The sequence below is a fragment of the Epargyreus clarus genome, unplaced genomic scaffold (genome assembly GCF_041222505.1).
Source record: "Epargyreus clarus isolate Ecla_fem2 unplaced genomic scaffold, WU_Ecla_fem_2.2 ptg000005l, whole genome shotgun sequence".
Classification (NCBI taxonomy): Eukaryota; Metazoa; Arthropoda; class Insecta; order Lepidoptera; family Hesperiidae; genus Epargyreus; species Epargyreus clarus.
The window spans coordinates 8059202-8083300 of record NW_027332213.1 but is presented as its reverse complement, the minus strand read 5'-3'; the positions used below and the strand labels follow the sequence as shown (position 1 = coordinate 8083300).

At 34.3% G+C, this 24099-nt stretch overlaps 1 protein-coding gene across 2 annotated transcripts in view; it reads right to left on the bottom strand.

The window, feature by feature from the left end:
• Positions 1-10522: 10522 nt before the first annotated feature.
• The window catches only part of NGR-A33 (neuropeptide receptor A33), a 78716-nt gene continuing 65139 nt past the window's right edge, over positions 10523-24099 (bottom strand). The window contains exons 9-10 of one of the 2 annotated variants that reach the window (XM_073093972.1): positions 18036-18122; positions 10523-11398 (exon numbers count right to left, since the gene is read on the bottom strand). In XM_073093972.1, coding sequence (XP_072950073.1) covers positions 18082-18122 — 41 coding nt within the window. In that variant the 3' untranslated portion in view covers positions 10523-11398; positions 18036-18081. The remainder of the gene's footprint in view (positions 11399-18035; positions 18123-24099) is intronic. The other variant, XM_073093971.1, reaches the window with a different exon arrangement.

The following is a 24099-nucleotide window of genomic DNA, read 5'->3' as shown; positions in this document are numbered from 1 at the left end:
GCTTGCTTGAACGCTCTAATGTCAGAAATAGTCAGTACCCTTACCATGAGTTTTTACGTTTTGACAAATATGACTGTTTTGGTATTTGTTTACGTATTTGCACATACAAATTCCAATTAGCGCCCCTAGCGGATTGTATTAGAACTATAGTGTCAGTAACGTAACATAAAATGTCTAAATACAAAATGGCGCTTTATGTTTTGTCCCTCTTTTTTGCGAACATGTGAGGTAGACAAAAATACTTGAGCACTTAATTATTGTTACGTTTACTCAGTCTACTGAAGCAAACGGATTAATGAATTGATTTAACGTGACGTAAAATTGTGGGATGTTTTGAAAACTCATGGTAAGGGTACAGATTTTAAAAATCTTGTTTATCGAGAAAATCTAAGCGTGGTCTCTGTGGAGTATGTGCAGGTATTTACAGGGGAGGTCAATGAAAATGGTCATTGGGAACATTTTTCGGAGAGTGTGCACTTCATTGCGGAGATTGGGTCAAGTGTGAGTAGGGATAGTGGAACGAGTGCTGGGGAGATTGGTTTTAATCTGATAAAACCAAACGGCGTAGGTAATAATTAGTGCAACTTACGAGTACTTAAACTATGTAGTATCAAAACGAGATACATAACCGTAGTAAAATATGTAACCAAACTTTGACCTATTATCTTTCCATTTACGTAAATTTAAATTGTTAAGCCTCGAACATCTACTGATGGGCGGTTAATGTCACTACTACAACTGCCTTGTTTTCTGTACTTAATGTAAATTGAATGTCTGTTACATTTGTGAAGTCTATTAAAATACTCTTTGTAAGTAACCTACTACTAGTTAATTCTCAGTGATAGCCGTAAAGGTATAAGTATATTAAATTGTTTAATGTATATCAGATCCTATTAAATCTATAAATACTCTACGCGTAGAGTCAGGCAAACTCATAGTTTTGTATACAATATTTTGACAAGTGTCGGTGTTATACATAATGTATATCGTCCGTTATTAATAATCAATCTATCTAAGGATTTGTCTACTAAAGATTGACATTTACAATTACTTCGTAGAGACATTGTCATATTTCAATCTCCGGTAAGCAAAAGATTTACAGAGAGGGCGTAGAAGCATATGATTTTATTTTTCTCCGGATAGTCTGTTACGTACGTTGTCTGTCATTGTCTGTACTCTGTAGGTATAAATGCATTATGATGTCACTTGCTTACAGGGTGAAAGAAAGCTCTGTTATGTAAAACCTATGTAGCTGTTTTAAGCTAGAGTAAAATATAACTGCATTTACATACATGATAGGCATAAATCGTTTTATTTTGAATGCAGTGGGACAATAAATTAATTGATGATTATGAATTGTGTTCTCATTTCCTAAATATATTATTATCTATAGTTATTAGTATTTGGAATACTAATTGATAATCATAGGCTGTCGCTATAGTCGTTTATAATACGTTCATAATTGTGACATAGGAGCTAATTGGCCATAAATCGGATATTATAGATAATTTTTATAATTATGTATCATAGTTTAAGTTAACAATGAATATTATAGGCAATCAAGGGATTATTACAGGAGAGAATAAAGATATTTCTATGATACCCAATAGGGCTTCATAAAAAGTTCACCGGCTGTGATCATCAAAGTAGATAGCCAATACGTCGCAGATGTATCCACATGCCAAAACCAAAGTTTGCTTTGGAGTAAGGTATGGTCTTTGGAAGATGAAGAACTCTTAGAGAACAACGATAATTATAGATAGATTCTACTTACACATATAGCGAAACATGTACATAGCTGTGGTGTTCAATGAATATATAGTGAAACTAGTGGTGCCTGCGGCTTCGCCCGCACTTTAAAGAAATAATATGACATACATAAAACGGAAAATTTGTACCTGCATTGGAATGACAGTGGTGCCATCTGTCGAAAATTGGTCTTACCAACTCCCAAACCCTCGTGGGCTCTTGGACAACAACTTTGCTAAAGATCATCAATTGATCAAATGCATAGTTTCCGATTCTATAACTACTTACGAATTAAAAATTAATTAAAAATCCTTTTCCCACGGACTAAATTGTGAATCTAAACCATTCTCAAGTCCCCTTGAACACACACAACAAATTTCATCAAAATCAGTCCAGTCGTTTAGGAGTTCAGTGACATACACACGCACATAAGAAATATATACATGAATAGATGAATATTCTCATTTATGACATCGTCAGGGTAAGTGCAATACAAATATGAAATTGCTTTAATTCACATAAGGTCCCTTTATTTGGAAAGCAATTTGTACGTGAATGAATCCAATTTCATAATTAGATCTAAAGTTTGATCGTTTGCCTTGGACCTTAAACTTGTAATAGGGATATACCCATGGTTGATAAAATTGATTTCCTATATTTGTAATTTAACATGTAGGTACGCATTGGGAAGATTAGGTATATTGGTTGGTTTATTAGCCACTATATGAATGGATTTTGCTCTTATATCAACCACTGATCAACTTTAGGAGATGAAAGGTGATGGACTATTTTTCAGATATAAGAGAGGAAATTTGAAAATCCACTGGGTAAAAGATCAAGTCAATTAAGTAACAAACGAGCAGGCAGTCCACACAATAGTAAGTGGCCTCTGCCGGGTATCGAGATTATATCTAAGAATCTGAAGTCAGCCACAAATATATTACATACAAATACCCCTGAGGACTAAATAGGAACCCCTCCAATAAGTGTGTCTTTCTTCAAAACAGCAGCGCTGAACACTGCTGTTATAAGGCAGAAATAGGTGTAATGGTGGTGGATCCACATCCGAACAGCAAAGGACCTTCAGAACCTGTAAACCTTTCGGTTACTTATAATTTAACCTACTTAGGTTAGGAATGAGGTTTGTCCTTCAGAATAAAATCTGCTCCACAACTTAGGGAATTTCACAGGGCTATCAGTTCTAGTTACGCCCTACTGACTCTTAAATACTCAAGAAATCGTTAAAATGTTTTTCCCTACTGATCGTCGCCTGTAATTACTTTACGGCGTCCCTTAAAGGAAAATACCGTTCGACCTTGCGCGCCCTTCGTGCCCTCGTTGCATTTAATCCCCCTTACAGGAATCAGGGGATTTTGTTTCAAATTACTGACACCATATTTTGTTTCAGCAATTGTTTTCGCTTTTTACTTCAACCACAAGGACTGATGTCCATAACATTAGTTTACTCTGACCAACCAAGCTTGAAAAATTTGAAATAGAGTACTCATTAATCGTACCTTAATGCGATGTGTCAGTTTATTATTTTGACTAATTTAAATAGGATAGCGTGAGCCTAAGTTTACATGACCCTTTTGAGAAATTCAGAAATCTATTTAGCCCTTTTCCTGAAATCTTGTAAAAATCTGATTAATATACATTTTAAATAACTCAGTTCTTTCTGAACTGATTTCAATGATCTTTCGTTAAAGAAACCCTTATAATTTCGTCTTAGTCATTTATCTTCTCCGTCTCCGTTCTCCTTAATATACAGTCAATTTTGAAAACTATAGGCATCATAGAAGTAAAATCTCTTGGAAAAAGTTGTGGTCTATAAATCATTATCAATAGTGTATTGAAATTACGAAAAAATAAATAACAATATTCCATACATGTAAAAATAGTATGAAGAAAATGTATGCACGTAAGCATGTGTGATATATTCACGTCTTTGAAATTGTAACAACAAGAAATAACAACATTTTATCACAGAAATACTTGGACAATAATTTCATAAATATATGACCTTGCTCTGCTGGTATTTCATATTTTTGTGTTTGTATCTTATGTACGTAATAAAAAGTTATGATATGAACAATCTTGCTATGGTTCTTCGTTGTGATTTCATAGCTATTTAATGTTAGTTACGGCTTTTTTATCCGACAGCGGAGGGTAATGTTTTTCGAGCGTATGTACGGTATTTATGTGTTTCCGATCGGTTTATTGGGTACAAATACAGGTCTGTGAGTTTAACGGAATTTAACATATAAGGTGTTATTGGATTCGTCTAACTTGTGGGAGTTACATAGGCTATATTTTAAAGCAATTATTTTTTTTTGTACAATAATTCTCTATTATTACTATTGTAACTTATTAAGTTATCAATACTAAAACAGTTTTTTTTTAATATTGAAATGGCAAAAACCATGCCATCCACCCGATGATTTGTTATCACTGCTGTATTAATACATCTGTATTAATTTGCGAGTAGCAAACGAGCGTGCACTCCACCTGATGGTAAGTGGCTACTGCCGCCAATGGACATCTGTAATTGACCCCAGATAGGATTAGATATCTGAGGTCGGCCACAGATGCGCCGCTACCCCTGAGGACTAAGCTGGAACGCCTCGGAAAAGTATGTCTATTTAAATGACTTGTGTCAGCTGCGCCTCCATGGCGGTCGCATTATAACTTTTGCCGACGATACAGCCCTTTTCTTCTCAGGAAACAGTTGGGATGAAGTTTTTCTTAATGCTCAAGCTGGATTTGTATCAGTAAGCAAATGGCTCCAATGCAATCTGATGCCTTTAAACGTAGCTAAAACAAAATATGTAGCATTTAGCCTTAAATCTAACGTCCTCCCCTCTCCATCTCTTGTTCTAACTGCTCATGATTGCAACCCGCTCAATTCCACTTGCAACTGCCCAACACTTCAACGCACGGACCATATTAAATATTTAGGTGTAATTATCGACCAATTACTCACCTTCAAACCACACCTTGTGGCTCTGATCTCTAAGCTTCGCAAACTTATATATATATTTAGATCCTTACGCCACGTAGCGGATCAGAGAGTCATTAAAATGGTTTACTACGCTCTTTGCCAATCACTGATCACCTACTGCATTACTACGTGGGGAGGTGCAGCTAAAACTCTCATATTAGAGGTTGAAAGAGCTCAACGAGCAATCCTCAAGGTTGCAGCTGGCTTTCCTTATCGCTACCCTACTGTAGAACTCTACAGATATTAGAGTGTATTAACAATCCGCCAAAGTTTCATTCTTCACATCACTCTCAAACAACACTCCCTTTTAACGTACGACCCGCTCCTATTCAACCATAAACGCAGGAAAGATAAAGTATGCCCCCTACAAAATTTTAACACATCCACATCACTCAAATTTTTCTGTTTCTTAGGTCCATTGCTGTATAACAAGATCAATAAGAGCCTCAATATATATCCCCTTAACAAACAAAGCTGCAAGTTAAAAGTCACCAATTACCTTAAAACCCTTTCCTATGACGAAACCGAAAACTTACTACATCCAATAAACTAACGCCCAGTACCAACATTCCCAAATGTTCTATATTGTGCCGTTCAGTGTCATATTCCCAAACTCTTCACCTACACACACACTTACATACCTACACATACATACCTACACCTCTCTTAATCACACATGTACACATACATACACCCACGTCTTTACAATAATCTCGCCGTCTTAGTATTTACCTGTATAATAATTAAACGAACATAGGCACTGTTCTAAGCCATCCGGGAGAGGGCGCTGGCGACCTGTAACTCAGGTTCTTTAGACACCTATCACAGGCGCCAGGCTCTCACCAGGTACATTTGGAAAACTGTCTGTTTCGCTTTGTCTCCCAACTGTTGTACCTAAGACCCTATAATACATCTTATGTTATTTCACTGTGAGAGCAAATAAATAAATTTTATTATTTATTTATTATTGTCTCCCTTACCACACCCTTCAAACCAGAACACGGCAGCGCTCAACACTGCTGTTATGAGGCAGAAATAGGTGTGGCGGTGGTGCCGCCAGAGTTAAACCACAAAGGGTTCTCTACCAACTTCATCATAAAGTAGTCACTTAGTATATAAATAAGCCTACATACAGTTCCATCGAAGCGCAAGAACTACTTCAAGCCAGAAATAAGTGTGGTGGTGGTACCTACCTCCCCAGTCGAAACATACGCGTTCTACAATCTGACGAAATATCTTTCAGTAAAAAATCTCTAAAATTTAACTTTATACTTGAAGCTTTGTACCGACATATTATATAGGGTAATTAATTAACCAATTTCATTATAGACTGTATTCTAAAATATTAGGTAAAATAATAAAAGGGACTCAGAAGGCTGGTAAAAAAAAGAAGCAAGGGAAAATCTCGCAGGCGAGAAAGCGCCTTTAATAAATTATGTTTATATCCATATTCTGTTCGATTACACAAAGAATTTATTGCCTCAGAAACGTGTTAGAATTTTTCGAAGAAGCGAAACGGTAAAGAAAGGAATGACAAATATGAAAATCTTTAGACTTCGATTATGTAATGCATACGTGTGAAATACTAATTTAGTGCGATCCAGCTCAAAGGCCAGAAAATATTGTGCGGTCCAGCTCGAAAGCCAGACCGAATTTGTAGGTATACGGGCACGGCCCCGCAATCGTACGGGGATGTAGTGGACTGTATAGTGTATGATTGTAAGAGGTATGACCCGTCCCAGCAGATGGGTAGATAAAACCACTAACCTTGCCTTCCAAGTCGATCTGCGGACTCGAATCGTGTCAGGGGTGACGCGCTGTCACGGGGTGCAAATTCAAATTCAAATTCAAATCACATTTATTCAAAAATAATTCATATAGAATACTTTTTGAAAGTCAACAACCAGTTCAAGGAAGCAAGCACGGCCTGATCCTGAGGAATTAGTCTCATTGCACTTTACAACGCACACGCGGTAGCACGGCTAGTCCACGTAGAAAACATAAAGGAGAGAGCGCTTAAAGAACGTCTGTAGCTTGTCGCTGAGCGCAAGACGACGACTTGTCGCATGAAGCGACATTGACAAGACAACTCTGATGGAATATTCACATCTACCCACCTAAAGTTGACAAGGAGAACAAATTCTATTACAATTACACTTCTTCAATTAAGCATGCACATACGTATTACAGTATTACATTGGTACATAAGTATATGGGTCTAAACTATTGTGATTTTACATTTCCACACTTGTAGCTTAGAAAATACTACCTTTTTATGGGTCACATTAACCCAGAGCGCAGATTATACATGCGCAATACCAGAAAAATGCATAAAAATATCATAGGTACTCTAGCATTTGTAGGGCTGCATTAAATTAAACGTGGATCTACTTCAGTGCAATATAACCTTCTTTAAAACATTTTTGTCTTAAAATAGACCTATGTGGTAACGGAGAAGTGTCTAGATTTCTACTTTACTTACTAATGTCGCAGTCCACTTGAAATTAAAAAGACCAGCGCGCATCTGAGACCGATCTTTAATTAGGAGTATTAGGAATCCTGTCCCGTTCAGTATAATTAGGGATAGAATTTGCTTCTCCATTATATAAAAGCTTTATATATAGAACAAATGTGACTTAAGACTTTGTTTTAAATAATTTCCGTTAGTAATAATCAATTTCAGTTTTTTCAAATTTTCTTTGCAATAATTACCAAACAATAATTGCCAAACAAACTGGCGTAAGCAAACAATAAAGTTAACCTACGTTGTTATTGCAGTTAAAACTATCTTTACTACATGAAAAAATTCAAATAAGTCTTGATTTATCTTTATAGTATAGATCAATTGTATACCTATGTGTTCTACAAAACTATTTCTATCTAGTTTAAGTAAATGTCACGATGTTCCTACTTCTGCAATCGATATATGCACAGTATTCTTAGCTACTTTGCAAACTCTAAGAAATAGAGCATGAAGTGTCAAAGTTCAAGTAAAGTCTACTATAACTCAACTTCCCGTTTCATATACGAGTATCTTTAGGTTTTTAACTCGTTTTATATAGGTTAGTACCTATCTTTTATAGGACTATGGATATACAATTAGCTTAATTCACCCTTTAATTAACAGCCCTCCCCAGCCCCTTTACTAAATGGTGTCATTAAATAAGCTTTCTGAATGATATGTAGCCGTAATGTCTAACACAATATTTAATGTACATACTGGCTGGCTACGATATTAATTATTTAGACGATATGCGTAATCTACGGAATACAAATAAAAAATAAATAATACTAATACAAACTGCATTTTTATTACTTCTTCATTTATCCATAAATGTGTACTAACTAATATAAGACATCTTATATTATTATACATATATTATACTCGTATTATATGGATTCGTAAAAACTTATTGTCGTTATCTTATTTAACGTTGTAACAAAACAGAAATATAGAAGCTTTTTACAACATAAAAAGTTGCAGGCTAGTTCCAAAATATATCCATAATTTTCCCTTGTATAAGCAGGCAAGTCGCCAAACCGGAAACTTGTGTATATGGGTATAAGTTTGTGACATTTCCCGTAATAGATCTATGAGAATATGTTTGTAAAATACTATTTTCTACTAGGTAATACTTACAATATTCCATTTTTGTAGGGAGAACACTTTGTGATTTGATTCCGGAGGCAGTATTAAACGCTTCTGTCTTCTAATTTGAAAGTGTGTTAACACATACTTATACGGGGCTTTCCAACTTAGTTTTTCAGTAGCATCTATGGCCGATCTCAGATAGGATTCTAATCTAATATGGTGGACATTACAGACGTCTATGATCAGTAGTGATCACGTAATATCATGTGGCTTGTTAAAAACTTAGGAAGTAACATTATTTTTTTTATTACATGATAATTATTTTCTTTTCTTTAATACCTCTTACCAGGAGCTGCTGATAAATAGTGCTTGTATATATTTGGAATCGAATTTGTGATTACTATAATATGCTTGTACACATCGATAAGTCTATCGATGTGTACTACTAATAAAGACGTCATTGCTTGTACAACTATTTGTAGCAACTTATTCTAATTATTTATTGTAGTCTCATTGTTCCGCAGACCAGTGGTATTATGTAACATATAATAGTAATTATTTCTCATACGCACATCACTTCGAAAAGTGGGGTGCACAATTGGGTTTCGAATCGTTGGAGTTAATATTTCATATTTCAGGTATCTACCTAAATTACTTCTGCAGTTGCGTTATTAGAAAAATTGGACAGTAAACGGATATTCCACTGCCCCTCTTGTTGACTTCAGCTATATTTAAACCATAATATCGTATTACACTATACTATCCATCCATCAGCCTTTTGAGGTCCACTGCTGGACATAGGCCTCCCCTAATTGGCGCCACTCCACCCGGTCCCGTGCCCTTTGAAGCCAGCGGTTTCCCGCCGTCTTCTTCAGGTCATCGGTCCACCTGGTCGGGGGGCGGCCTGAACTTCTTTTGCCTACACGTGGTCGCCACTCGAGGACCTTTCTTCACTATTACTATTACACTATTACTGTAACTTTAATATCTATTACCTAAGTAGCGTAATTTTGCATGGGGAACTGTTGATATGGGGAATGTATTCGCAAGTCGTATCACTAATTATATTTTAAAAAATATAAGAAAGAAAAGTACAAGAGCGTATTTAATATGGTCAATCAAATCATTAAATATATAAAGGATGAAAATTACTCAAATGACTGGCTTGTGTTTTTATGGATTTGTATATTCAAATTTTTACGAACCTTATTGAGATAAAAATAATTAGTTATCAAAAGCAAATCTTAAGTGCTGTTATCAAGTGTTTCAGTTAGCACACTAAAACGACTATGACTTTTAACTTTATTAATAAATCGTCAGTTTTCAACTGTAACTTAGTATTAAACCGTTTTTAATTGGTCTTATACTTATTGTTAGTTAGTTACTTAGTTTCAAGGGCGCTATAAACCTAAGGGTCACCTAACATCTGATAACTAGTGTATAACTAGTTTATAGACGTACTGAAAAGTTGGCAGACTTCCAAAGGAATTATTAATGTATTATCGTCTAAAACTAATGAATTGTGAGGACTGAAATCAAATACAATTTGCAAACATTAACAAAAATTTATTGTTTCTAAATAAATTATAAGAATACGCAAACAGCTAAACTCAAGGTAGAAATCCTAATTATTGTCTTTAAAGGGGAATACTGACTAAAATACGAAATTCTTAAAAAGTAGTTTTGAAGGTGGTAGAAACCTTTGTGGTTCGACTCCGGGGGCACCACCGCCACACCTATTTCTACCTAATAACAGCAGTGTTAAGCACTGCTGTGTTCCGGTTTGAAGGGTGTGGTAAGGGAGACAGACTTTTCCGAGGCGTTCCAGCTTAGTCATCAGGGGTAGCGGCGCATCAGTGGCTGACCTCAGGTAGGAATATCTAATCCTATCTGGGGTTGATTACAGATGTCCACGGGGGGCAGTAGCCACTTACCATCAGGTGGACTGCATGCTCGTCTGCTACTCTTATATTATAAAAAAAGTAACATTACATTACTAACATTCGTACACTTTACATTTAAGGTAACGTCACGTTGGGTATTACAATAAGCAAATGTATAATTCATGATTACAGCCAGTCTGCACCGAAGCGAATGTTCCTTCAGTCAGTCGTCTCACGCTGCCTTAGCGCACATGTAGGTAATGTTTAAATATAGGAGTCTTTTATAATATAGGAGTAGCAGACGAGCATGCAGTCCATCTGATGTTAAGTGGCTACTGCCGCCCATGGACATCTGTAATCAACCCCAGATAAGATTAGATATTAGCGCTTGAGGTCGGCCACAGATCCGCCACTACTCATTGGGACTAAGCTGGAACGCCTCGGAAAGGTATGTCTCCCTTGCCAAATCTTTCCAACCAGAACACAGCTGCGTTTAACACGTGTTGTTATTAGGCAGAAATAGATGTGGCGGTGGTGCCGAAGTTGAACCACAAAGGGTTCTACCACCTTCAAATAATTACTATTTCCAAATAGCATTACATTACATGTTAATGCTTCTAGTCAGTATGCCCCTTTAATTTAGAACTTGACATTTAATAAACAATTAAATCAAGCGACTAGGCACAACATTTAAATGTAAATTAAAAATAAGTAGATATTTATTTTAAAGAATCTGAAATTATTGTATTTATTTACAAATATTTTATCAACAATATTATCAACTTTTTGACACGAAGTAATCTAAAGTAAATAATTATATCTAATTTTATTATATTAAAATCTATGAGTTCAAAAATAGCCAACCCTATATTATACAAGAATAAAATATTATTAAAATTTACTTTTTACAAACTTAAAGATATTTTTGTATCAATGATTCTTACTTAATCATCCTAGTTCCAGATTCCAGTTCCAGAAGTTCTAGAGTTGGTTTATTTAACACTAAAGTAGAGAAATACTTCACTATCCAACACAAATTGACTTCACTATTTATTATGTACATTTACAATTTGTCGTCACACACATGGAAATGTCCGCTATCATCTTCAATACCACGGGGGTGCATCTTCATAGCATTCCCGTTGATTAATATCGATGTGGCGTTGGAATGTTCTGTGAAAAAGAAATAAAGTGTTATCTTTTTGTAAATATCTAATCACAACGACTAATCCAAAGGCAGCCGTCCATCAGGCTAGGTCCTTGCTACGGTATCTGTAATATAGCATAGGAATCTTGACTAAAACAGACGTGCCCTGTATTCTATTTAGCGTTTCATGTCAGCGTGTTTACTTTACGTAACATTACTTTAGTTATAATTACGGAACATTGTTGTCACGAAAAGATCTATTGGGCATTGTATTAACGATAATAATAATATTAATATAACACGGAGAAGAAAATTTAATGGTTAATTTCAAGTGATAAAAGATAATCACGTAACTTCATAAAATCAATAACTTCGCAATATTACCTACAGAATTCACGAAACAAAAATATGACAAGAGATATATAAACATGTAAAAGAGTAGAATACGAGTATTATTGGAAAGGTATCAAATAATCCAATAAAACCTTTAAGCCTTTGACATTGGGACAGACTTGATAACCATACAAATCCACGGTATGTTTTATTCCAATATTTTCAAGAGTTAATCTTTTAAGCTCTAAAGCCTATAGCCTGGGGACAATTTTCTCTCGGGAGTAATATAAAACGCCTTTCGCAAAGGGAAACGTCGACCTTTGTGCACATATTCAGACAAAATAAGTGCAAGTAAAATTGGTAGAAAGAAGCTGTTAGAGCGTAGAATCAGAGCCTTATTTTAGATGTACAAATAAGTTCAGGTTCATATTCTATTACAATTTTATTTTGCTGAGATTTTTTTTCGTACTGCAACATTTCTTACCTTAGATTTAGGCTTCTAAATGAAGGGTAAATATGAATAATAATTAATAATACACATTTTTGTATTGATATTTTTTTGTGAATACAGTGTGAAAATTAAATGAAATTTGAATTTAATTTAGCTTGACAAAGTCTTACCTAAACAGAAAATACTGATGGTCAAATAAAACGCTTCGTTTACTTTTCATATGAAATAGCTTAACTAATTCATATGAAATTACTTGATTAAAATCTTATCTAATGCTATGACGTCTTACCCCCTCGAACCTGACCTTTACCTTTATATAACGTTACCAGTTTTATACATTCTAGTGCTGATGTTGAAGTTGAAAACAATCTCTGAAGTGCTCTCAAATTTCCATTTGATTCGATCCACTACAACTCACTGTATAAAATACCTATCGAAATCAGGGTAACTTTTATAGCAGTAAGTAATGTGACTTTTTTTATAATATCGTATTCGACGAGCATGCAGTCCCTTTGACGGTAAGTGGCTACTGCCGCCCATGGATATCTGTAATCAACCCCAGATAGGATTAGATATTCCTACCTGAGGTCAGCGATAGATGTGCTGCAATCCCTGAGGACTAAGCTGGATCGCCTCAGAAAGTTCTGACAGCAGCGCTTAATAGGTAATACTGTTAATAGGCAAAAATAGATGTGGCGATGGTGCCGCCGGAGTCGAACCACAAAGGCTTCTACCACCTTCAAAAATACTACATATCATTTGTTTTTATTTTACAAACATACTAAAATAATTTAGATAGATTTATAATATTAGTATATCTAGGAATTTTAATCTTTTAATAACCTTGCAAAGTCACCTTTGTACGTTTAAAAAAGTTTGTTTCCAATGTATTAAATTTATGTCAATATATCAGTTCTAGGAACCAATTTCACGAGTATAGGTTTATGTATATGTTTATTCTCAATATTTACCATTCAGGCCTATTTTGTTGTGCGTAAACATAAAATATTATGAGGCATGTTGGTTCTAACATGTTATGTTATCATCTATTCAGTACACAAGCTACGGTTAATACGGCGAAAAGGGTTTTTGATAATACAAGTGCGAATTGGTTAACATCATAATCGCATAATATTTACAAATATGGACGCAAATTGATGAGCCTATTTGCTGTTATGAACAAGCTGAGATCTATTTAGTTCAAGACCAAACACAACATAGGATGTGATAGAGTAGTGGTTGAAATTTGGCTATCAATCGGTGGGTCCGAGGTTCAGTTCCAAAGCACGCATCTGTATTTTTTCAAAACTCGATGTAAAGGTGACAGAAAACTGACCTGAGACCTTGATCATCGCGGTGAACCGACTAAAACACATTCAATCAATAAAGAGAATTATTATTTATTACATATATAACCAAAGTTATGTACTAAAAAAACCCTATAATTAATGGTGCTAAGTAGCTTCTGTCTCTTAGAATATCTAAGAAAGCTGGCTGCAATTTCACGTTCAATAATTATTATGTTTATGTACCTATCTGTATATTCTTAACCTCCTTGCTTAGAATACAGATAGCAGACATAAATAACTAGACGAACACTTAGTATTTCTAGAAATTTTATGTTACACACCGGACTGGATGGGCCACCCTAAAGTTAATATCTAACGTTAATTATATTAGGAGATGAGTGTTTATATTTATGTATATATATATATCCCGAACATTAAACGACAGGTCAAATTCATTGACTTTGACCTTAGAATTAGAATTTGATCCTTATCAATAACACTATTAGATATTGAAATCATACAGAGGGTGTATTTTTTTTCATTCAAAATGAACTCGTTCGATTCGCGGCTAGGGAAAAAGATATTTAAAAAAACGAACAATGCAGTTTTAGTTTTTATCAAAATCAGCCTTGTAACTCCTTTCAGCATTTTTCGCTAAGCCTTATAGTTTCGGATGTGGCCCTGAAGACCCATTTGAAAAATTCACCCCGTATACTTAGTTCAAAAGTATTTAATTTTTAAATATATACAAATAACAATATATGATATATAGTAGGAGTTAAATTTGTAACGAAAAGTCCATAAATGTTCCGTTTTCATAATTGAAACTTTTCCATTATATTCTCATTGTATGTCCCGGAAACGTAGTTAACCATTTAGATAGAAGATATTGATTTATATGTCGGAGTGGTAACTTGTGACGTCATAAAATGGGTACTTCAGAACACAAGCTACACCTAAAGCACTTGGTGGAGCTTCGACAGAGTCTCGGTGCGGCGGTCATAAGGGACGAACGCATACAGAGCGACTTGGGAACTGACGAGTGAAGTTGACTTGCGCGCACCGAGGAACTGTCTCCGTTTTGATAGTGTCCATTTAGTTGTAGTTCGATTAATTAAAGCATTCTCAGTATAGTGATTTAAGGACTATGTATAGCATTACAAGTGATTAAGTTAAGAGACATAAGTTAATGATAAGAATATCTGCGAATGTATACCTACGTGAACCTGTATCACAATTATCCTGACAAATAAGAATTAACAAAGATGTCGGTTCGGGAATACATACAAAAATTAACTAATTCGGCCATCCTGTTCCGACATATATATGTTCTTTTACTAAACTACTTATAAACTGTTTGGACCAGATGTCATGACCGATTTATTTACCCTTTCAAGTTTCCCCTTCGTGAGTAATGGCGTCATTGTTGTAAAATTAAAATAGATAAAAGTATGGCCGCTATTAAAATATAGCTCCACTACCCTTTTCAAGAGAGGATTCTATAAATATACTACTTTTGTGTAATGTTAAAGGGTTTATTTTCGATTTCAAAATAGCTGCTTTATTTTAATTGCAAAGTTTTTAAGTTTGAAAACAAAATGTGAAAGCACCACTTCATCATATGAGACAACATTTTTTATGTGAGATATGTATGATTAGACACGTATAATGTATATAGCTGTATGCGTAGTCACTTTATGACGGGAATTTCAAACGTAAAAGGCCTTTTAGGATTGCTCCTCCTTGTATTCCGAACATATTTAGCATTTCTGCGAAATAATAGAGAAGCCATGCATTGGAGTACCTACATTTCGTGAGACAGTAAATTTTCCGTAGCTGAATTTAAAATTTATCTAAATGATGGCTTTTATTCTAAACAATCTGTTAAAAAACTTATTATTTCATCGTTATGATACATCTTACGAACGTATTATAGATCGTTATATAGATAGTATTATAAATTTAACATTTATTTTAATACGACAGCGCCTATCGTGGATTCACGTAATAAAACGAAAAACACAAATAAGTTGTGTTTCAAATATATTTTAGTTAACACCTATTACAAAATAGAAAGTCGTATATTTATTTCTTCAAATAAAATAGTATACCGTATATTTATTACACGTATCTTTTAGAATAAGCCACTTTTACTTCTCATTTCGTTTCTAATTTTATTTAAGATGTACCCAAAATTTCCCAAGACATCGGTAAATTTAGAAATCGCTTCTCGCTTGCTCGTGCAGATTATTTTCGCGTAGGCACAAATAATTAAGATTTTTTTGTTTTTTGTAAAAATACTAAATTTAAATACTTCAAATTGGCTACATAGACATAAAATAGCTTTAAAACCATGATGGATAATTTTCAAACAATATTTAAAAAGTTTTGCCGAAGAATAATGAGAAGTGAGTAAGATGGCTAAAATGATCATTTACTGTTAATATGCTTCTCAAAAATCAGAGCTACGTGCCTAGGGCCCGCACCGACATCGCCAGAGTTTAAGGCTGAAACTCATACCACGGAGCTATTAGATATCTTGTCATACCTATTTTAGAGTGAATCAGTTCATGTGTCGCAGAGAAAGGGAGCATAAATGCCGGCTGATTTACATACCACAGATATCTTAGTAGTCAGGATTCAACACACAGGCTCAAGTAGAACCTGTGTTCTATATAGAGTTCGTTACGGATGTCCACGGAGTAGTTACTAAGTGGTGATGGTAAGTTCCATTAGATAGAATGCATGCTGTTACATATTATAAAAAAAAAAAAACTAATCTGATCCGAAGTCATGCACGAACAGATATTTGTGTACTATTATAGGAAAAAAATACTTAAATAACATCACGTTTTCGAGATAATTTATGTGAAATAATTTCACAAAACCATTATCCTTACCGTTTCCACACAGAGAAGTGACTAAGATCTAAATCATTAAGCTGTCCTACAGCGAGTAATGTACCGTAGGAATTGAATGAAAAATTATGGTTACATTTACTTCCACCAAATAAGTTAAAAGGTAGTAAAGCTCCCGTAATTCGACTCTCGACATAATACTGTTATACCTATTTCTGTCAAATTATAGCAGTGTGAAGCTGTGTTCTGGCTTAAAGGGTATAGTAAGGGTGACATTCTTTATCGAGGTGCTCCAACTTAGACCTTAGGGATAACGGCGCATCTCTGGTCGACCTCAGGTAGGAATATTTAATCCTTGTCCCTGTAGTTCCGGGACTAGAATAGGGTTACGGTAACTCCTGCCTGTCGTAAGAGGCGACTAAAAGGGGGCTTACGGGGTTGCAGGCGGCAAGAGTGGGAGCTCCAGCCGTCCAGTAAGCGATCCCGGGAAGGATGGCGGTATGTGTGGTCGCATAGCGTTGTCTACACCAAATGGTCCGGGAGGAGCGAAAACTGCTCCCCCAGGGCTGAGCCCGGTCGGGGCATCGCGCTTGGAGGACTCCGGTTACGTTCCGTCGGATCCCGAGTTCTCCAACAAGCGTTGAGGACGGCCACCGGTGGGGCGGGGGGGAGGGGGGAGGGGGGGTTAGTGCGGTAAGTATCCCATATACCATAAGTATACCTTTTGAAGGTTCCCCCTCGTCAAGAAAAAAAAATGGAATATTTAATCCTATCTGGCGTTGATTACAGATGTCTATGGGCGGCAGTAGCCACTTACGATTGGGTGGACTGCACTACGCGTCTGCTACACTGTCTGCTACAAAAAAAACTAACCTAGTCCTGATTTATAACGTAAGTGCAAAGCAATGCCGTGTTTTAGTTTGAAGGGTGAGGCAAGGAATAAACATTTATACGAGGCGTTCCAACTAAATCCTCAAGGGTATAACCACATCCGAGACCTACCTCACTTAAAACACGTAATATAGATATCCATGAACGGAAAATGCCACTTTTATATGCAAGAGTTAAAGTTTAAAGTTTAAATATAAATAAAAGAAATCGAAGCATAACTGTACCTACATGTCAAAAAATTCATCTATACAACTTTTATTTTATTAAAATTCTACTTCTAATTACATTTTAGACAAAATGAGATAAAAATCTCGGGAAAAGAGAATTTGAAAGGTATTTTACGATACACCGGAGCACCTTGCATTATACTATCTGAAATTCAGGTAATAATGAATTTTCAATCGATTTTCTGAGCAATTTCTCCGTAATTTAAAAACTGGGCGATATTATATCCTTTTTGAGACCTAGTGAGTTTTTGCACTAATTCTAGATTAGTGCAAAAAATGCACAAGTTTCATAGACAGTTTAATATGTTGTGTAATATGTTTTTTTAATACTTGTTACAACGTACATTGTTATGTTTCTTTACAAAGAAGTTATAATTGTAAGCCTAAGTATAATGAAATCATAAAAATGGGAAGAAACATTTGTACATACGGATTATTCTTGTGTCATAAGTATCTGTTTCTTTTTTCATACTTTTTGATTATTCTATAGTTACTAAATATATAAACGAATCAGCCTGCGTAAATAATTGTATTGCGAATAAAAAGAAACTACTAAAGTCAGCTATAGGTACATATTCTATAGTCAATTATATATATTTAAATATCCAACGTACCATTCTGAGGGAGCGAACGGGAATTGTTGCTCCGTTGTCGCGAATGTCAGGCCCGACTGAATGAAGATGCATAGTGCCTTTGGCTAGCTGCAACAAAACCACATGTTAGCAAGGAGTTTTAGCTATTGACATGAGTGTTCTACCTACTTTCAATAATAAATCAAATAAGATAGTGGAACTAAATACTGGAAGTAGTAAAATTCTCAATACTATATCCACTACTATTTTTTCCTAGCAAAATTACAGTTGCTAGCTTCAAGTTTTTGTAGAGTGTGGTAAAATGGATATGCTGTATGAGGATAATTTAATTGAATCTTCAATTATTTTTTCTGAAGGTAGTAGAATCCTTTGTGGTTCGACTCCAGCGATTTCTGCCTCATAACAGCAATTTTAAGCGGTGTTGTGTTTTGGTTTGAAATGTGTGGTAAGGGAGGCATAATTTTCCGAGGCGTTCTAGCTTACCAACAGGTGGACTGCATGCTCGTTTGCTACTCCTATATTAAAAAAATCGGCAGTTACGCATCTTAAATCAGATTCTCTCCAATTTAAAATTGTTTATTCATCCACAGTGCAGTCAACTCACCCCGTCATGTCTATTTTTACTCATAAAGAGCGTCAGTCGTTAAGAATAAGCTTTTAAAAATAAAGTTTTTTGAAAATATAAACATGTAAATTAACTAAAATAAAAAAAACTGTCAACCGTTTTGTCTTTGCAAGCAGCGATCGCAGTCTTTTCCTATTATTTAAAGTCTGGGCAAAAATAAGTCATAACAAAATACTACCAAAGTATAACATCATTGTTGGATTATACTCGTATTATCTGAATTCTACGTTTGTATAAGTTTAATAAAGAAAGTCTTTACTTCTAAGGTTTTAATTAAAACAAACAACTACCCTAGCAGATGAAAACTTTTGCTAAGTAAACAGACTAAATGCTCATTAGTTACTATTAGCACCTATTAAGTTAGTATAAGTAATTTTATTCATTTAAGGGCACATACAAGGGCTTGCTTCTACTCGTATGTGAGAAATATACTCAGAAAATATACCTATATTGTAATGTTATTTTTATATTTGAATTGCGTGGCATTATATTGTTTTTTAAATAAAGATTAAAATGTGTAACATACATGCTTATTGTATACTGCTACGAATAGTTGTTATTAATTCCACGACTAATAATAGAGTGGAACTAAATAACATTTAAATTTTATTAAATTTCACTACAGTCTACTGAATCAGACAGATGTCCAGTTACAAAAACAAATCTCTAAAACTATGCCAGTTATTGGGTCGAAAAATATCATAATATTATCGACAGACTTCAAAAAAGGAGGTTCTGTATTCGACCGCTATGTATGTACTAGTATGTTTATATGTCCGCGATTTTGTCAAAAGCCGTTTTATTCTATTTGGATGGGTTTTCGTTAGTTTAAAGAATATAGGTATTACAATAAGGAAATACATAATATGTTTTACATTAGGTTTTTTCAGCCTACTTTACACACTCATACTTTAAAAACACCGAAACACGTGACTTATATATTAGATATAGATACATATCTCAGAAACGAATTGACAATTCATTTATATTTTACGGACTAATGGAGACAATGATTTATTACACGCGGTCACGGGAAAATTGATCCATAGTATTAATCATACAGACGTTTATTTGAAACATAGTAATTTATGGGATGGTGTATAGAATTGATAAGTTATAAAAACATTATGTGTAATGGTAAACCGTAAATTTTAAGCAATTTCATTACAAAGAATCATGCATAGAAAGAATCTTGCATCTGATGGTAAAAGTTGTTTCCCACGGACATATGTGATCAACCTTGATAAAATTAAAGTTCTGCATCGGCCACAGAATCATTGTCATTCTTGAGGACTCAGTTAGAATATGTGGTGTGGAGGCCTCCCTAAATAGAACACAATGGGTTCTGCCACCTTTATTACCTGATATAATCTTAAACGGATTTTATTTAAATTTTGGTTATGCATAACTAAGCCTGATAAAGGTATTGAACCTTATTCGTTAAGTACATTGACTATTAGGGATCGATCTTTTAAACCAAAAATATCGATAATTTTAATCGATCTCCAGCAATGATTCAATTCAGTGATTCGATCTATCATCATAGAAAATCGAATGTCTATCTTTTTGAAGTTTTTGAACATCTACAAATATGTTATAAACGATTTTTGGATCGATTATTGGGGAATCGATTCTTTGTGTATTGATTTTTTGGTGAATCGATTTATCACACTTCGATTCGAATCGATTCAAGAATCGATATTTTTCGGGGAGGATCGCCATCCCTACTTACTATATACTTACGTACAAGTGCACATTCAATATTTAAAATGATTGATTGATCGAAATGCGACGCTGTAATTATAGATGGAAATGATTGATGCGGTAATCATGTATAAAAAAATCTGTTCTGAAGACATTGACGTTTTAGGTATGAATTTAAATCTTAATAATTCATTCGATTCTGGAAACGATATTTAAATACGTAGGTATGACGATGCGTCTACATTACAGTCTGTAATTATTTAAATATTACCCACATATTGTTTTTTAAACTTTGGTAGTTGTTATGGTTATTTTGTGGGTATAATCGTAATGATTGATCGGCTTATCTTTTTCAAATACATTTTGGCGAGCGGTGTACATTCATTCGACTTCGATTTTTGCGTTTTTATTATGATTCTTTTTTTTTTAATTTTAAGTATCTTACTGGTATCATAGATTAGTAAAGATACTTCGCCGCCTTGAAATTGAATGAAGCCACAAAAGGCTTATTTTAGTAAGTTCTTTTTTTGAATCCTTGACATATAAAAACATTTTTAGAGAAAATTTACAAATAAATAACTAATTTACGTAATAATTACGTAATTTACGTAACAAATAAATAATTATTTCAAATATTTTAGGGACATTTTAGAACGAAGACGTGTCAAAACTTTTGTACGCAACTATTTCAATTCTCAAAACTGGGTACTTTTTCTTGTTAGGAGTGAGTAATCTTTACTAATCTATGACTGGTATGTTAAAAGATTTCCAACTTTGACAAGCTTATGTAGGACGCATTAACGCAATAGCCTTTGTGATAAAGTTTTAAGTGAACGCGGCTTAGTTTTGTATGACGTAACAAGGACAAATGGTTAACATAAGTGAAGTGTAACATTAGACTTTTGTGTTAAAATTATTTTATTATGATAGTGATACAAATACTCGTAAGGTAACTTTTCTCATATTTTCGATATAATTATCATTTTGAAGTTAGTAATAGACTGCGTAGACAATGCCTACTAATATAATCATCATTTCATTTTCTTATTCAGTGCTGATAACTTAGAAATGTTTAAAATCAGAAATATATTATTAAAAGGAACAGGATCATATTTATGCAAGAGGGCTGAAAGGTTAAAAAATAAAAAAATCAACATAATATTATCTGTAACACAAATGAAAATCCAAAAATAAATGCGAGTCAAACTTATCTGTTACTCGAGTTTCAATTTATTTAATTGTTGAAAGTTATTTTTGTATGCAGGCATTTGGGTATAGGTAATTGAAATTTTATTATATGAAACGAGCATGCACTATCTACCTGATGATACCTGATGATGTCCATGGGCTACTTGCCCATGGACATCTATAATCAATTTTAAATAGAAAAGTGGCTTTAGCTAAAACTAATTACTGGTGTATTGCAACTGAAAACTACTCGTACAATGATCACCTTAGGTAAGTCAGCCGACATTCACACCTTTCCACCAAAAATTGGTGTTCCGTAGTCAAAAGCGCATTAAACAGACTTTATTATTTGGTTTAAGTTTATTAAACATTTTGAGGAAGAGATTGGACAGAGATTCTCAAATTTGAAGTGTACCAAGTATCATTTCGCTAGCGTTGCTTTCTACGACTTACAAAATAGTTTTTAATTAATACATAAGCAAAACCTAGTTAGTTTACTAACATGTATAAACAGAAATGTATGAGAATACAACTACGAGTACATATGCAAGGTCTACGTCTAATTAACAGACAGCGTATATCAAATTTCCTCCAATTTGTCAAAGAGATATACTACGGCCGTCCCTAACCACACTTTAGTCGGGGAGATCAAGAAGGACCGTAAGCTCCGAGATTAGTCGAGATATCAAAAATATGCATAAGTTAAGCCAGAACTTTATACATCTTGACGAAACTTAGTACAAATATTTTTGTACAGTTTTGTGTTCTCAGTTAATAAATACACGAATATTTTTGTTTCTAGCATGTCCATTTAATAAGTAAAACATATGGGTGTCGCTATACAAGAAAGCGCTATATTTCGACGTTTTTCACTTTATATTTCACTTCACATTTTCATAATATGAATGCACTGTTGTATGGCTGTTATGAAAAAAGTGCTAAAAATAAAAAAATAAACGAAAATTTGGTAGTACGGAACCCTCCTCGTGCGAATTCGACTCGCACTTGCCCAATTATTTTGTTAAACTATTTTTTGTCAGATGTTTCAGAAATTGTTTTATTTCGGAACGCAGAAATCCAAAGAAATAATTTTAGAAACATATAAATTCTAATTACTTGACTTACATTACTACAAAGCTCAAACAGGAAAATAAACAACAGAACTAGGCCTGTTTCCGGCAAACAAGGTAAGGCGTACGCACAATAAAATTACCACACAAGAAAACAAAAGCTTATATGCTGTTCAAGTATGTATGCTCATAAAAGGTTTTCCCATGGTTTATGTGGTTGAGAATTACATGGCTCCCTTAAGGCAAATTATTATAATGAACATAACTCTTCTATACATAAGATTGTAAGGTCACATTTATTGCTATACCTTACTATGTTAGTTCAACATTATAAAATTAAATAAAAGTAAAATTAGTTAAAAACCTTTCACTCGAAAAATAATGCTGGCCACATATTTAATTGGCTGTAAAGCTGTATACGTGATTTTAAAAACAAAAGGGTATTATGGCGGGAAACGGCAGATGTCAAGGACGATGTTTGTGGAGGTATTGGAATTAATTAAAAATAACAAGCTGGATTCAAGTCTTTAATTGGAGATACCCCCCAACAAGATATAGGTGTTTTTAAGAAGACTTTTGTTTAAGATTACAATTGAAAACAAATAGAAGGCAACAGATATTAAATGAGTCTAGCTAGCCATAAATACCTATTTGTAACCAAATCAATATAGAATCACAGATACGTTGCCAACCCCTGAAGACTAAGACGGTCGCCTTACATGATAGACAGCAATAACACCTATCTGCTGCGACGCACTTCGTAGTAAAATTATTGTATATTCATTACCACATTACCTTTTTTTCCTAACGAGGGGGAAACCTTCAAAAGGTACCCGACGACGTGGGAGCGACGCCGGGTTATGTGGGATTGAATTCTTAAATTATCACATTACCTACGCTGCCTAACCGGAAAACTATCGTATCCAAGTATTACGTCATAATACAAAGATTTAAGCATTTTGATTCAGCCCTTAGGATCAACAACGCAGTTCTAATCGTGGTCGTGTCTCTTGAATGTCAGAGTTACACTGTCGAAATAAGCGTATTAATATAGATGCTGCAGATATTTATTTTGAAGACACTATAAATAGTTTTTAGTATTATTAAATACAGTGAAAAATATTAAAACATCAAACAAAAGATGAAATCAAGAATCGAATGTATCAGCGTTTAACCGTGTAGGTTTTATAGATATTTGCCAAAAATAATAAACATAGATTTATTAATAAATTCTGATGAAATATGAAACACGGCATATTTTGAGCTACAATTAGGCTTAATCAGTTTTCAATTCATTCGGATGAAAAGCTCGATAACATTTTAATTAACTTTACGGCAACAATTGTTACATACGAGTTCGCCTGTAGCTATTTATTGAACAATGTTACCGGTTTTGTGATAACAAAGCTAAGCTTGGGTCGGTATTGTAAATTGTAATGAGTGAAAATAACATTGTCTTAATATAATACTGTTTTATTTAACCCATTTCAGTTCGGGC